Source organism: Halichoeres trimaculatus, unplaced genomic scaffold (genome assembly GCF_033239565.1).
Source record: "Halichoeres trimaculatus isolate MK-OKI-2021-1 unplaced genomic scaffold, fHalTri1.1 fHalTri1_scaffold_9, whole genome shotgun sequence".
Taxonomy (NCBI): Eukaryota; Metazoa; Chordata; class Actinopteri; order Labriformes; family Labridae; genus Halichoeres; species Halichoeres trimaculatus.
This window is the reverse complement of record NW_027437188.1, coordinates 24,345,731-24,361,731: the sequence shown is the minus strand read 5'-3', so window position 1 is coordinate 24,361,731 and position 16,001 is coordinate 24,345,731. Positions and strand designations below refer to the sequence as shown.

Here is a 16,001-nt window from a genome sequence, read left to right as displayed (position 1 = left end):
TGGCATGTTGACCTATGCAATACCCCTAAGTGTAGTGCGATCTAACATATTAACTTTTCGGCAGGTTAAATCTTTCCTTTCTTTTCTGTTTCGTCAGAATAAACACAAGCTCAAAATTGTCTTGATTTCTATAATGCTGGATTTCAAATATCTAGAGAATCCATCTTTATGGTGTCATCTTTTATGGAAGCAAGAGTCAGCTTAAAGCACCTATGAGAAACTTTCTATTTTGTCAATTTTAGCAGCCAACAAAGTGGTGTCTCTTACTTCTTTGATGTTTGGGTATTTTATTTTTTGAAAAAAATGTCATCCCACTCTCTTTAAACAGTAAAATGTATCACTCGTAGCAAAATCCAACCAGTAAGCTGATGCTGAAGTGTTAAAATTACCTTGAGTGACCACTTGAGGCTGATGCCAGAAGCCAAAGCAATGCCAGTTGAAACCCTTATTAAAGTGCCCATCTTCATTTCTCTATTCATATAAAGGGTTCATTTTTTTACAACTTACTTATTTGCTTTGAAGGCACTGAGATTACAAGTCTTTATCATGTGGCATAATTTGGGGTGTTGCCAACATGTCCAATGGACAGGCTGCTCTAGCCAGTCGGCTGAATTGTCCCTCAATTCTGCCTCTTGTAAGATGACTATGGATCTCATCACTGGGACAATAACCACCATCTATGTTGTCTTCAGTATTTGCTGTGAATGGTTAATGGACTGAATGTTTTGGATAGTCTTCACATCACTTCATACATTGCAGGAGCAGCCAAGTAAAGCCCCCCATCAGTACTGACAAAATCCTATTCACACAAAACTGGCACAGCCACTGGTACAGTTTGGCGTCACTTGTTGTTTTGTAACCACCAAAATAACCTCCTCATGTAAAGGGCCTCAAAAATATGTTTTTATTGTAAAAAAAACACATATTCAATGATCAAGAATGGCCACAAAAATGCATTACAATGTATGGTAGACGTGTTACTCTGTCTGTCCATGGTGCTTCAGCAGAGAGACTGGAGAAGAGAGACAGAAGTGCTGCTCCTCTTGAGACACAGAGGCTGAAAACAACTAAATCAACACAAAAGTGAGAATACTGCTGAAAATTATGTATTACAACACACTGATCATTTTTAGTGTACATAAAAACCTTACAGAGAAAGGATCACAACCTACCAGGAATTTATCGCAAATCCATTTCATCAAAAGCTGTAATAAAACACACACACAGAGACACACACATTTGTGATAGACTGAAGGTGATATTTTTCTTCATAACAATAAATTCTAACAAATACACCTTAACCTTCCTGCTGCTCGAAATACAACAGTATTTACTAATCTATTTCCCATTGACTGAAGTCATTTTATGATATTTGTTGACAGTATTTCACCAGAAACAGGATAAAGTTCTCCTTGGTTTAGGGACAGTCCACCCCCTCATTTAAACATGTGGATGTATAAAATACATCACTCACCGGCCAGCTCCTCTCGAAGACCCAGTCGAGTAGACAGTGCAAGATCTCTCTCTTTAAGACGATTGATCATCGCCCGGCTGGCTGCATCTCCTTTCCTCACCACGGTGTCAATAAGGTTGCGTGCCCTGTCAGCTCTCCCTGGGTCGTCCTCGGTTATGGAGTCTGCCTCTCCTCTGTTAAGGACTCCGTCCCTATAAAGGTCATCTAGGAGTTGTTTGAGTACCGTTGAGGTCACGTTTTCCACAAAACTGACCCTGATACGGTCAAGCAGTTGTGCTGGAGTAAAGAATATGAAAGAACAGCTTTTAAATTGAGGTAAAGGGAGACATATTTTAAGGACAACTTCTCTTGATCAATAAATAATATCTAAAAAGCATCACATCTTTAGGGAGGTTATAAATGTACCCAAGTCTGATTAGGATGATGTTATTAAAATGCCTGAGTTGCAATAAGAATTGAAGGGACATCTACAGTTGTACAGCTGATCAAAATCCAAACCCAACAGATGTTCAAATTAAGATTCAGAAGAGTGTGTGTGTGTGTGTGTGTGTGTGTGTGTGTGTGTGTGTGTGTGTGTGTGTGTGTGTGTGTGTGTGTGTGTGTGTGAGTGTGTGTGTGTGTGTGTGTGTAATCTAATCCACTGTCTGGTTTACTGGCTGTATTTCCAACCTTATGTAAGAAAAAAAAGCGTTAGTGTTTTCCTCACAACCTAAGTGCTAAAAGTGTTACTGTTGATTTGGAAATCACCTGTTTATGTTTTTTTTTCTTTTTAAATAGAGTGATAATAGCTTCATTTGATGTATAGTATATTATTTGATGCATACTTTTTTCGTCGTCCTTAAAGTCAGAGTGAAAGTGAAAGCATCACGCCCGAGATAGGAATGTAGATCCAGATGTTCACGTTACTTGCAAGATAGTGAGTGACAATAAGCTGCTGTATGTGGAGGACACTTTCAGCAAACTTTTAGTCATTAGATAACACTTATCTTCTGTTCACAGGCTTTTCACTTCATCATTTCTGTGCCAATTTTCCAAGAGCTGTATGCGAAATGTGATAGCACCATAAGTGAACTTGACTTTTCTTTTTTTTCCACGAGACCCAGATCACCTACGGATGAGTATTTGTTCTTTTCCATTCAAAGCCTCTAACCGAACCCACTTCTCAGTAGAAGAATACAAAATAATACATATTGATAAGCGTTGATCCAAGAAGGGAAAATTAAAGCTACTCCTGTCAATTACTACCACATCTGTATGCTCGACAGTTTCTCACTCTCACTCCCCGTTCAGTTTGTCTCTTTCTTGCGAGTCTCAATCTGACTTATCTTACTGTGTTATAATCATTATTTTGGTAGTTTGTTAAGTTAGACATAAAAAGTCACCTTACCTGCCATCACTCGAGATTTTTGGGAAAAGAAAAAGCGTCAAAATTCCAACGAGTTAAGATTATTTTCAAACCCCTTCCTGTGCGTAAAAGCGGGTGCGTACAGCTTCGGGTGTTCTCAAAGTGAGCACTTCCTGCAAACATGAAGCATATTATGGCGAGAGCGCGGTGCATGTCACCGTTCAGAGAAACCACTTAGTTTGTAGATGACCCAGAAGCAAGAGGACGCAGAAAGGGCAGTTTTGAGAGGTTTTGGTAGATGAGTGATTTAAAGTCAGAGTCCAGAGGAAGAGAGATGTGCCATGTGTTCCACCAAGTTAAATAAGTCACCAAGTAAAATAGTGAAAGTTTCAACATCCCTTTCTTTTTGGAAGATGCAACGCCAAATACAATTCGCATTTAAGTAAAGTAACTATGTGTCATTCTTTTCATCTTTTTTTTTTATTAAATGTCTTCAAAGGTCCAGGAGAACCTTTAGTCCATCCAAACTTTACACCTTGACCATGAAGGGTTATAAAAAGTCATTTAATTTACAGATCCTTTTCTAACAATAAAAAAAATCCAGTTGTGGATGTGAAAAATAATAATCAGTTTTTTCTATTTAGCTCCAGTTTCAGATCCCTGTAAATGGTTGAGCTGGCTCCCCATTGTGGCTTGCTGTAACACCAAAATAGCAGATCTATTATCTTTTTAAAAGTGTAATTAGCTATTTTTGTGACGTAACATACCAAGAATCAAATGATAACAGATGTTTAAAATGTAAGAGATGTTTATTTCCGCATATGTACAACAGTTATTGCTTCAAAGAGTCCATTTACACTCTTGTCCCAAACCCAGCAGATGTTATTACCGCAATTCATTCAGATCACCTCAGAATTGTTGCCTTAGGTTAGGGATGGGTACCCTGCACATTTGAAACAATACAGTTTTGATACCCAGTACCTGTCAATTGTCATAGGTACCCCACAGTATCAATTTTCAATACTTGTGTGTTTGTTGATGTGGTAATAAATATGAATTTGTTCAATGATAAAATTTCAAAGTTTTTAAATAAAACGCATTTTTTTTCTCAATATATTAACTTGAAATGCTGTGTGCATGTCCAGCATGGAAAATTAACTATTATCCCACTCCCTCACAGTCAGTCACCAAAACATGGTACCATTTGTTTTTTTTATGTGAATCAGTTCTTGGTACTACTGACCTAATGCAGTCGATACATATAAAAAGACCTAAATCGGTACCTATCCCTACCTTATGAGAAAGAAGTTCCTGGTTACAGAACTTTTAACAAACCAGAAAAAGGATGTTTTTTTTTCTTTTTAATTCAAAGTACACAAGACTACTTAAAATATCACTCTAGGCTCATATGTTTCTTATCACATCATGATAAACATTTGCCGGGGCTTTTACTCTGCCATCAACCTCTGGCAGAATTTTACCCTTACGTCAACATCACCATGACTAATTAAGAAACTTTGGACTTTATCTGATATCAAGTGTTCAGTTCACACCCTCAGCAGTGTGCCTGAAAGGTAATACAACTTTTTGTTGAGGAAAACAGGTAAGCAAGGGACATTACGAACTCAGTTGACTGAAACGGGCAACAAAACACTGCTGTGAAGGGGTAAGTCTTAATAATAAAAAGTCAAATTTGTGCAGTTTTGCTTCATTGTACAGACCCCTTCATAACCTGTTATCATAGAGAAGTGCACTCATTTGGGCAACGGAAGTGGTGCTCTATTCAAAACTGTGAGCAGCATGTCTGATTGTTCAGTAGGTAGTTGTCAGATACTGCACGGTGGTGTCAACTTCTATCAAACTATGGTTTGGTTTGGACAGGATTATGACCATTTCAGTTCAACAGGTGTTTTGGAGTAAAGAATGACTAAATAACTTGGAGACATTTAGTTGAAGGTGTTTGGGACAGGGTCACACCTAACAGTGAAAACACCAGCGGCACAAGTTGCTGCGAGTTAATTTTTTTTCTGTATCTAACTTAAGTTTACCAGTTTTTACTATGAATTCATGATATCATCTACCTATGTTTTAAATACAGGTTCAAGTGTAGCAAACTGAGGTTTTAGCTTAAGAGTGAATGTTCAGATTGCAAAGCCAATTACTAACAGAAATAGATTTGATCTTCAAACTAAACCTATAGTGTATTATCAAACAATAAACTATCCTAATCAGTAATCCTAAAAACCAAAATCATTATTTTTATGATTCTTGGTGCAGGGTTTAGTTTTTTTTGGCTCTTCGTATGTCCCAGGTCTCGGCACTGGGTGGCAGTAAATCATTCCTTAACAATTTCGTGGTCCTCTATTTTCAACAAGGAAGAAACGACTGACAGACAAAATGGCTGTGGAACAAAGCTAGCTTGTTGCTTGGCTAGTGTAAACATCCACCATCTGTAGGCTGGAGTTGGAGCGACGACAAGGTTACTTGATAACTTTTTGACACTGCAAATAAGACTTTATTTTAACACTAACAATCTCGAAGCCAGCCCTGGATACCCTCACTTATATGACGTAGAATTAGCCGCTTAGCTGGCTAGCTTAGCGTAGCTTGCTCTGTAATTAGCTTAGGTAAACACAGGATGATACCTGGAGGTTATAGCTTAGATTTCTTAACAAAATTAAAGCTAAAACGCTAAACGTGGTAAACCATTTAACCAGAACAACGGGGGTAAATGCTCAGTGAATGTGATATTTTGTATCGGAGTCACCGCTTCTGCTCCGTGCGATACTTGGGCAGCTAGCTCCGTTATCAGTCAATGCGGTCACATACATCAACGTCAGTGACTTTACGTGCCACCAGATGAGTTAATCTTACAAGATCAATTATATTCAAGTCGCCAGGTTCTTTGTTAGCTTCAATTCAGTCTTCCATTACTTTGCCAAGCTGTATCTGACCAACGATTCGATTTGGCTTTGAGCTCAACTCTAAGTTAATGCTGCAGAAAGTTTTTTTTTTAGCTGTTTTGAATAAGTTTGTTTAACTTCTTTTTCTCCACCACTGAGATCGCTGTGTTAATGGTTGTACTCACTCTCTCTTGTCTCCTGCTACCCCTCCGGTCTTGCTAACTTTGGGAAAAGGATGATGAGCCAGAGGCGAGGGATCCATCTTGACCAATCAGAGCTGCTCTGCAAGAAAGGATGTGGGTTTTATGGCAACACTGGTTGGCAGGGACTGTGTTCAAAGTGCTGGCGAGAGGAAAACCAGCGAGAAAAGCAGAAACAGATTCAGGAAGATTGGGCACTCGCTGAAAGGTTTGTCTCTCATTCTATTCTAAGCACATGATTAGGTAAACCTCATGCTGCCATAACTATTAATGCCTCCTGTAAAGTGTTGCTCTTCGGTCCATCTGGCCATCTGAGGTGTAGTGCAGTTTAAAATTCTTTTTTTCCTTCCAGGCTTCAGAGAGAGGAAGAGGAAGCATATGCAAGACATCAGAAGCCCCAATCACAGTCCTCCATTACACCCTTCAGCAAGTTTGAGGAGAGAAAAACAAAGGAGAAATCAAGCAAAGTTCATACTGTTACAAAGTTTTTTACTCCTTCCACAAAAACACCTCCAAAAAAAGGTAGGTCCTATCCAACACATGATCTCCCCAAAACTCTAATTATTTCCAAAACCTCGATTTTTCAAAACTGTTTGTTATTTTTCTTTAGATGAGGGGTGACTGGCATTTTGATATCATGGCAATACTTTGAATATTTCTTACATAGTTTCCTCACTTTCCTGCCTACAGGAACTGGAACTGTTGGCATGTTTTACTAGAAAAGTATATTGAGAAACTAAACTAGACTGAGGTCACCGAAACTTTTGCCTCATAATCTGTGTTTATATTAAACCACTTCCCTTGTTTTGTAACTTGCTAAACCGCAACACTGGTTAAAACATGGTTTTCTGGCTTGCAGACTTGACACATGTTGCAACTACCCTATGAGATCAGAAATAACATGGTTGACAAATTTCATGTTTCTGAAGTTTGACTGGAGTCACATTCACTGTTCTCCCACAGACTCTCCATATGACGCTCAGTCTAGCCCAAGCCCCAGCTCCTCGGCAGGCCGGCATTCCTCGTTAGACAGTGACCATGCAACACGAGAGTTCATAGATTTTCTAAAGCCTCTCAAGTCTGGCAGGGAAATCTTCAAACAGTGCCGGGCCTTCACCGAGAGCATGGTGTACAAGCGGGTGAGTCAAGGGAATTAATTGTCAGAGTTATGAAATAAGCTTTCACTGACAGTTTCTTGTGCAAGTCAAGACAAGCAGATTTAGCTTTCAGTCAATATACGAAAGAAAATATGCAAGAAATACATTTATGCTTCTAATGTATTGTTTCCTTTCAAAACCACCTGTCTTGATTGATAAAATACAATTTTCCTGCATTGTTACACAGTTGATTTTAATTCATCTGACTATGCATCTTACTGTCTCACTGTTATTTACAGCTTTTATGTTTTGCATAATTTTTGAGGAAGCCTCACACACTTGTTTTGTAGCAAGCTAAATTCTGACAGTCACACATCTTCTTGAGAATACCAATTTTAAAAATGTCTTACAGGAAATATGTTTTTTTTTTAATTCACTGCTTTAAATCCAAGAGAGTATTTAAAGCTTTGTTGATGTGAAGTTGTCATGTAATTACTAAAAATGAATTTTTCATTTCTGTCTCTTTAGGACATGGGTGCTGATGAGCTGTCAGAGTGTGTGCAGGACTTCTACCAGAACCTTTCTGACAGATTACAGACCCAGTTCAAAGGTAGCACTTTAAGGATCTGTAACAAACAATGAGTAGCTCTTAAAATACACTGAGCAGAAACTCACAGGTTACCTTTGTTTTCTGTGTTCCTTTCCCAGGTTCCACAGATCATGTGGAGAGTGTTATGGATGAAGTAGAGAAGTACATGATGAGCCGTCTGTATAAGGAAGTCTTCTGTCCTGAGACCACAGATGATGAGAAGAAAGACCTGGCCATTCAGAAGAGAATCAGGTTAGCGAGGAAAGATGTTTTTGTGCTCAGATTGTCATTTTGTTAATATTCTTAGTTATCAGTCAATATCTGATAATGCATTTTGCAGGTCTTTGCACTGGGTCACCATCGAGATGCTGTGTGTTCCTGTGGACGAGGAGATCCCAGAGGTGTCCGATAGTGTAGTCAAAGCCATCACTGGTAAATTTATGTTTTTACTAGGACATTATCTGATCATCTTGGTGGTAGAAACTCCTTCATAACCCTCTGTATTACTCTACAGATGTGATCGAAATGGATTCAAAGCGTGTGCCGAAGGAAAAGCTAGCATGTGTCACTCGTTGCAGCAAGCACATTTTCAACGCCATCAAAGTCAGCAAGAAAGAGGCTGCGTCTGCGGACGACTTCCTCCCCACACTCATCTACATTGTGCTGAAAGCAAATCCTCCACGACTGCAGTCCAACATTCAGTACATCACCCGTTTCTGTAACCCCAGCAGGCTGATGACAGGAGAGGATGGTTACTACTTCACTAACCTGGTGAGTCAGCTCGCACAAGCTCACTTGAGTTGGTTTTGACCTTTAACCGTCCACAGATTCTCTGTTTATGATTCTTATTTTTCTTTCTCTCTAGTGTTGTGCTGTTGCCTTCATTGAGAAACTTGATGGACAGTCTTTAAACTTGAGCTCTGAGGAGTTCGACCTCTACATGTCTGGCCAGGCATCTCCCAGCTGGCCACAGGCCTCCGGAGCATCCTCCTGCTCCCCGGGCAGCGCAGCTCTCAGTCAGGTCCACCAACGGTTGGACTTGCTGACGGGGCTCGGTGAACGGCAGGAGCGAGTCATGGAGAAAGCTCGCCAGCTAGAGAGCGATCTCATCGACTGGACGGATGAAGTGGAGCAAAAGGTTCAGACTGCTCTTGAGAGTTTTCCGGCGGAGACAAAAAACCCAACTGCAACTGCAACTGGAGGGACGTCAGCTGAAGCATCATCAGCAATCGATGCAGATAACATTGAAAATGAGCTCCTGCCTCCACCACTTCAACCACAAGTGTTTGCTGGTTGATGTGAAGAGCTCTGCTCTTAAAAAATATCCAGAGGCTTTACTCCACCCTTCCCCTTTCCCTTGCTGTCCGTATGCACATACAGCAGATATCGATTATAAGCCTGTTTCATCTCCAGCCATCTCTACTCCATCTTTACCTTTTCCGAGGTAGGCCATGGAAACATGTAGGACATTCAAAAGTTTAGTTTCAGATTGTCAGAACCACAATCATTTACTTTCTAGCTGAGAGTTAGGTGAGAAGATGAAGGAACCTTATTGGGTAAAAGCAAAATCAACCTGCTTCATCATCCATAGCTTATTCACTGGCAGATTCAACTTGTTTTGGTAGTTTTTACAAAGCTAAATGCTTTGTAATCTCAAAGCTGGCTGTTTCTTCATGCTAAAGTTCTTGTGCTAAGCTAATTGTCTCCCTACTTTAGCTTCCACAAATGTTTGAGTGGTACTGATCTTCTTATCAAGCTCTTGGTAAGAAGACAAGTTATTGTTTCCCAAATCGCCCCAGGAGCCAAGTGCACTCAAGGTCTTAGTTGCAAAGTCAAGAACCAGGGTTAGCATTTTTGTTGAGCTTGACTTTCTTCTTCTTCTGTTACAGTTTAAGTTTTAGAAAAGAAGACAATAAGTTATTTTATTTTCTCAGGCTGTTTGGGAAAAATAACCTACCACCACCCTTATCCTTATCCTGCGCACTCCTCCACAAATTGGCGCCCAGAAGCATCCTGACAGCACGCGTGGACCTTCTGAACTAACTCCTTTAAAATCAAAGGATCTGACTCTGAAACTGACTCTACATCAAACTGTCTTCACCGATCATCATCAGTACCTCAATACTTTGTCTTTGCCATCAGTTTTTACATATGTGCAACTGAGATGAATGGTTTGATGGGATTTTTAAACTTTTTCTGTTTTCATTTTCAACTTGTCAGACAAAGATTTTGTCACTCTGTTGTTACTCTGTTGTGTTGTCTCTGGGTGCAAATTTAGAATCTGAGATCCACAGAGTCTTTCTGCCCAAGTAACCTCAAATAACCTTTTACCCAAATGTTTTCTTTTAAGAAAGGAAACTAAAAATCCCGACTATTGCTAAACTTCCCCTCGCTGATTTAACCCTTGACATCTCTGCATTCTTCATGCTGTATCTACTGTGTATTCCTCTATCCTGTAGAGAAATTCCTGGAAGAAATATGTGGGTGTGTAAGTATGCGTGCAGTGGTTGTGCATGACAGTGTGTGTATGTGACTGTGAGCGATACTTGCATGGACATGTTCCTCTAATGTCAAAGAATCATGAAGCCTTCCAGTTCTGAGGAAGGATGTTTTAGTCTTTTTTTCATGCCAGACCTCTCAATCTAGTCTTAGGCTGGATGTACAGAAGTGATTTTATTTTTCTATAGAGTGGCAGATATCAAATCTTTTGGATGCAATAGGAAACAACAATCCTGTAATATTTACAGTAGTAAACAATATGGCTTGAGGAAATTGTTACATGAAATTTGAGGATAATGTAGGAAACATTTTGTCTATTTGTTAATGTCTTCAGAGGTAACCATATGATCAGCATGCCCCCTTAAAAATCTTTTGTTTGCTTTCTCAAAGAGGTTGGGTGAAAAAAATAAGAAAGAAGATGTGTCGTCCTCAGGCACGAGACTTAAAAAACGCTCCAGTGGCTGGTTGAAATGAAGTATAAGTGCAGAAAATGTTACATGATTAACATCATTTCTCTTTAAGCACTTTTTTTAATGCTCTTGATTCAGAAGTAAGTTAAGTGAAGGTAGTACAGACTATATGGCGGTGAAAGGTTGATGGTAAAAACAGTGTTTCAGGCTGTTGCCATGCAGACATATTGTCCTGTGTCTTTGTATTCAGCAGCAGCTCAGAGAAACATTTGGGAGATTTGTGTGATTTTCTTTGCTTATAAGCTAAAATTTCTTTCTGTTACTAGATTTGATTCCTTTTTCAAATTCAGTGTGCATTTGTTGTCCAATTTTAGTTTGAGAAAAAAAAAATGCAATAGCTTGAATAACTATAATGCACTGTATGCAGAAGCCATTTCTCTGGTATTTTAAAGAAGGTGAAAATATCATCTTTCTAACCTTATAGGTTTGTTAATGTATCATTTGGAAGAAATCAATACTGTCTTTTATTTAAATGTAACTTATTGGGGCAGTATTGGTTCATTTGCATCTATGGGTGTGTGATGATTAATAAAATTGAAAATGCATGAGTGTGCGTGTGCAGTTCCTCTTTCTTATTCTTCACATGACTTGTGATTTTGCTAGATAGGATTAACCAAAGAGTTTCCAGATTTAGAAGTTGTCCCTTTGCATAACTTCTTAATACCACAAGAAAAAAAGAAAAAATGTCACAAAATAAACTCTGGAATTTCCAAAGGCAAAAAGTTAAAAAAAAGTCTTGATAAAAAAACCTTCAGGAAACTCATTTTAAAACAGAAGGTTATAGATGTAATTGACCCAGAACGTGACAGCGGCAGTTATAATGTTATTATAAGAGCTGGGAACAACTACTTTAAAGAATAAATTAAAGCAAGAAAAGTTTAACGCCTTTATACATCATAGTGCCAGAGCATTACCACCCCAGTTTAAAACAAGCTGAGATTTGTTGTAGAAGATATGTAGAAGCATAGCCTTTGTTTAATTGAAGAAAGTGCAAAGATGATATGTTGCGACCAAATTATGTTATTCCTTTATGAATAGTCATGCACTCATTGTGCTGCACAACCCCTTATTTTGGAAATGCATCTCTGAGATTCTGGCTTTGAAAACAAGACAATTGGTCCCTCTCTTCTCCAGAGCGAGGACCTCGTGTCCATGATTTCCAAAAAGAATGTCGAATTTCATTTTCTGCAAAAAGTATGATTTAAGATTTCTGCAAACTTTAAAAATATGATTTTATCAACAAATAGCTCCAAGCTTTTTAAAATTTGAGTTGTACATACTCAAATAACTTCACCGAAGCAGGAGCTGAAACTAAAGTCAAAGTTTGTTGTGTTGATTAACTAACTGAATAAGTAACAGAGGACTAAATCCACCGTCCTTGTTTGTCAAAATACAAAGCAACTGTTTCCATCATATAAATTCTCATGGCCTCAACATGAAACATGACAGAATAGGGTAAAATATTTTGAGTTAGATTTTTTGTTTGTTTTGTTGTGTTGTGTTTTGTTTTGTTTTGTATAACTGAAAAGCCAAATTTTATAGAGTGGTGAGTTTATCTGTTTAACTTTGACTTTACACTTTAGCTGAGACAGCACAAAATGTGGGTGAGATAAAAGTTTAAAAAAAACAACAGATGTCACAAAAATATCACATTCCTTCAAGACTATCCACAGATGATCAAGTTTACTCAGGGTCCAAATTGTTGCTTACCAAGTTATTTTGAAAGCTACATTTATAAAGCCTTTTTTGCACACAAATGCAAATTCTCTTCATCCTTGCATTTTTTTTCACATTGGGCGTGGGTTCATTTCAGCTGAAGCCGCCTGTAAAGCATGTTACTTTCACTTCCCTGTACTTTCACTGGTAATACAATTCTCAGACTGAGATATACATAATGGGGTCAAAGAAAATAACAAGTAGAAGGTTGGTTGAATTTGTAAACAATGACAGTAAAAAACAAAGGCTGAGATTAAAGCCGTATAATAAAATGCTATCTTGTCCCTTTGCACCGTCCCATCCTCTCTGAATTCTTGGTCATCTCTGGCTTGGTTTCCAGGAAACAATGTGACCAGTCAGAAAGACAAGTGAACTAATTTATAAAAGCAAAGCATTATTTTTAAGAAAGGGGAAATTCCAATGCCTTGTGTCACAGCTCAGATTTAACCTGACTTTCACTTCCCTTCTCAACAGAAATATAAGTCTCTCCCTTAGTTTCTATCATTCAGTAACACAGAACTTAAGATGGAGGCGGTCATTTCTTTTCTCGGTGAGTTCTCCTAAGTTCATTTACAACATCATGCAAATTTAAAACTGTGTTGTTAATAAATCTGATATTACACTTACTACACATACTACACATTTACTACACAGTCTTATTCTGATTTTTTCCCCCTTTTTTCAGTTCTGTCTACACTGCCACAGCTTGTGGTGCCACAGGGTATGTGTCGATTAATCTTACACTTGAAGTTAAAGTTACACTTTGGGTAATCTAGTGTTGAGAGCCTAATGTTTACTGTCTGAGTGGATTGAGTTTTTATTAAATCGTACCAAGCATAACGTGTATTTGTCTCCACTCAGTTGCGTCTGTGACCTCAGTCAGAGCTGTAGCAGAGTTGGTCTCACAGGAGTCAAGGATCTTCTCAGGGGAGAGTGTGCGGCTAAAATGCAGCGATCCCTCTGGCTACAAATCATCCTGGAGGTTCTTGTGGTTCAAGGGATCAGAGCAGCTCCCACAGACTGGGGAGTACCTTGTTCTGTGGAATACAAAGGTTAGAGACAGCGGGAAATATTACTGCGAGGGAGTAAGGGACTCAATGATCGGAGAAATACATATGCTGCGGAGTCTTCCAGTGGAGATAACTGTTGATGGTAAGATCTTACTCATAGTACAAACCTTAAATATACTATCTAAACAGTTTTTACCCTCTTTTTATCTGTCTCTCACTAAAATAGCAAACAGTTATCAGCTTCTTCTCTGTTAATGGTTTTTCAGGAGGTTTGGCTATCCTTAAAGTCCCACCTCACCCCAGCCTTGCTGGACACACTCTAAGTGTAACATGTCTGGTCCGACGTGCACCCCAACTTCAAGAGCTGATCCTGTACAAAGATGGGCTGGAGGTAATGAGACAAAGAGGCCCCAACCCAACTTTCCATCTGCCTAACCTCACCCTTCAGGACACAGGGATGTACTCTTGTCGAGCTTCCTGGGATGTACACAGACGGACAGTCTCTGTGATTTCAGCTGAGGCTCAAGTGAAGGTTTTAGGTGAGTTTAAATACAGATGCATGTGCTGAGTTTGGTTGGGGTTGTATTTTGCACTGTTTTACAAATTGAACTCAGTTGCTAAATCCTGGCAAATTGCTTGACAGGGCAAATGATACCACTATCATATCCATTTGTTTGTAACCTACAACAGCAGCCATCTAGTGATTAACTTAGCATTCCTCAGAGGGTTTGTCCCAAGAAAATTTGTCAGTCAGCACCTTTAAAATTGCTCTGAAATCACCAAGTTACATCAAAAAATGTGATCTTGGAAACAGAACTTGTTTGCCTATAGCCTTACGGAGGGGATGTGATTTAGTGAGTCCTATTTGTCAGACTATTGTTTAGCACCTGGCAAAGAAATCATCCAACTTATAAGAGTTTGGTAGACACCGAGCTACAGCTGGCCAGAAGTTGGATTAGCTTGGTAACAAATCCCCCTTAGAAAATTCTCTTACAATATCTTTGTCTGTGCTTTGACTGAACACCCATCTTGCATTTCTAAACCTGACACCTACTAAACTGTCAGCACAAAATAAAAAATATTGTAGAGATAAGATAACATTTTAAAATATTCCAATAATCATGCATTGTCTTACCTTGTCTTCACTCTCAGAGGTCCTGTCGCAACCAGTTTTGGAGATCAATACAGAAAACAATGGCATTCCAGGAAGTAAAATGAAGCTCATCTGCCACCTCCAGTACAATGCCCCCACTCCTGCACCTCCGTTACACTATTATTTCTATGAAGGTGACAACAAACTGGCAACAGCAATGTCTGAGAACCACCTCAAAGTCTCGCGGAAACCAGGCCACTACAGGTGCAGAGCAAAGGTGCCTGAACTGGGTCTCATCAGGTGGAGTGAGCCCCAAACATATGGACAAGTGACAGGTACACAGAAGTAAATCTAACCTGCGTCAGCTAAAAAATGCACCTGTTTTCCACCTAAATTTCATAATCATACGATCTGCATGAAATTTGCGAAGCTTCTGAGGAAAATGTTTCTTACCTGATAGGACCAACGACCATGATGCCATCAATTCTCCATCCCAGAGACCCATGGCCTTTAGCTCCCCCAAAGTCATCCCCCGACTCCTCCTTGCCTCCTGTTGCTGAGCCATCTACAGCTGAGCCTACCCCTGAACTATCAGCAACTTCTACTCTCTTACAACCCACTGACGTGAGCACCAAATCCTCAAATTCTCTGCTAAGCCCAACACAGGCTACACAAGAAACTCTGTCATCTACAGTTTTGCCAATCACACAAACTGCAATCACCATACCCGTCAATATAAATGACGAATTAGGAGAATTGGCTGGAGAGTCTGGAGACAAGGCTGAGGTGTCTGGGTCTGGGTCTGGGGACATGCCTGAGGGCTTTGGGGACATGGCCAAGATGTCTGGGACCAGGGTTGAAGGCTCTGGGGATATAGACAAGGGGTCTTGGGGTACGGCTGAGGGTTCTGGAGACATGGCAGAGGGCTCTGGAGACATGCCTGAAGGCTCTGGGGACTCGCTTGAGGGGTATTGGGGTATGGTCTAGGGTTCTTGGGACATGGCAGAGGTGTCTGGGGGTATGGTTAATGGTTTTGGAGACATGTTCATAGGATCTGATGATATGCACACTTCACACATTTCTCATCAGTGCATCATGTTATCATCCTTAGTGCTATAATTCTCATCATATCATGGACCATCTGTTCTGTAATATACTTTAGAACCAATGTGCTCTGAACATACATTTATACCTGTAGAACTTGGTATTATTGATCTACCAGACCATCTGTGTCAAAAATGTCATATTAAGGAGCTCTTCTGTACTAGCTAACTGGATCAGTAGTGTTTGTGATTACAACCAGTGTAGTATTAGTTAAAACAAATACAGCATGCAATAAAATAAAAAATGAAATCAGTGACTATGAGATTTATTTTCAGTAAACAAATAATTTTACAACCATACTGGTGCAAAACTTTTTTACACTTTATAAGTACAAACTGCATGAATCAAATACTTCTGTCTATTTTTTCAAGTAGATCTACTGAACACAGATCATAACTGATGGTGTATTTAAGGATTGGGAAACATAGATCAGAGAATGAAAAAAACAAGAAACAAAAAAGGAAGACAGAGAGAATGGGGGAAATTAATAAAAAATGGCAT

At 39.3% G+C, this 16,001-nt stretch overlaps 3 protein-coding genes across 5 annotated transcripts; 2 read left to right on the top strand and 1 right to left on the bottom strand.

Annotated features, from left to right (window-relative positions):
* Positions 1-892: 892 nt before the first annotated feature.
* Positions 893-6,031, bottom strand: LOC141798109 (caspase recruitment domain-containing protein 18-like). Of its 3 annotated transcripts, none has more exons than XM_074679900.1 (4): positions 2,862-3,145; positions 1,475-1,750; positions 1,173-1,205; positions 893-1,067 (listed from the first exon to the last, which is right to left on the bottom strand). In XM_074679900.1, the coding sequence occupies exons 1-3, from the start codon at positions 2,866-2,868 to the stop codon at positions 1,180-1,182; spliced, it is 309 nt and encodes a 102-aa protein (XP_074536001.1). In that variant the 5' UTR covers positions 2,869-3,145; the 3' UTR covers positions 893-1,067; positions 1,173-1,179. The 3 variants fall into 3 exon arrangements, 2 of the variants coding, with proteins under 2 accessions (XP_074536001.1, XP_074536000.1); XM_074679899.1 differs by having other exon boundaries at positions 893-1,057; positions 2,862-3,143; XR_012599131.1 differs by lacking the exons at positions 893-1,067; positions 1,173-1,205; positions 2,862-3,145 and adding an exon at positions 5,908-6,031 and having other exon boundaries at positions 1,628-1,750.
* rabgef1l (RAB guanine nucleotide exchange factor (GEF) 1, like) lies at positions 5,958-11,122 on the top strand. The gene is made up of 8 exons (XM_074679898.1): positions 5,958-6,130; positions 6,275-6,444; positions 6,886-7,061; positions 7,548-7,629; positions 7,728-7,860; positions 7,949-8,040; positions 8,123-8,379; positions 8,474-11,122. Exons 1-8 carry the CDS (start codon positions 5,958-5,960, stop codon positions 8,903-8,905), a joined length of 1,515 nt encoding a protein of 504 aa, XP_074535999.1. The 3' UTR covers positions 8,906-11,122.
* A 1,692-nt stretch (positions 11,123-12,814) lies between these two features.
* On the top strand, positions 12,815-16,001 carry LOC141798008 (high affinity immunoglobulin gamma Fc receptor I-like). Its single transcript, XM_074679767.1, has 6 exons — positions 12,815-12,843; positions 12,979-13,014; positions 13,155-13,445; positions 13,570-13,842; positions 14,456-14,731; positions 14,857-16,001. Exons 1-6 carry the CDS (start codon positions 12,819-12,821, stop codon positions 15,381-15,383), a joined length of 1,428 nt encoding a protein of 475 aa, XP_074535868.1. The 5' UTR covers positions 12,815-12,818; the 3' UTR covers positions 15,384-16,001.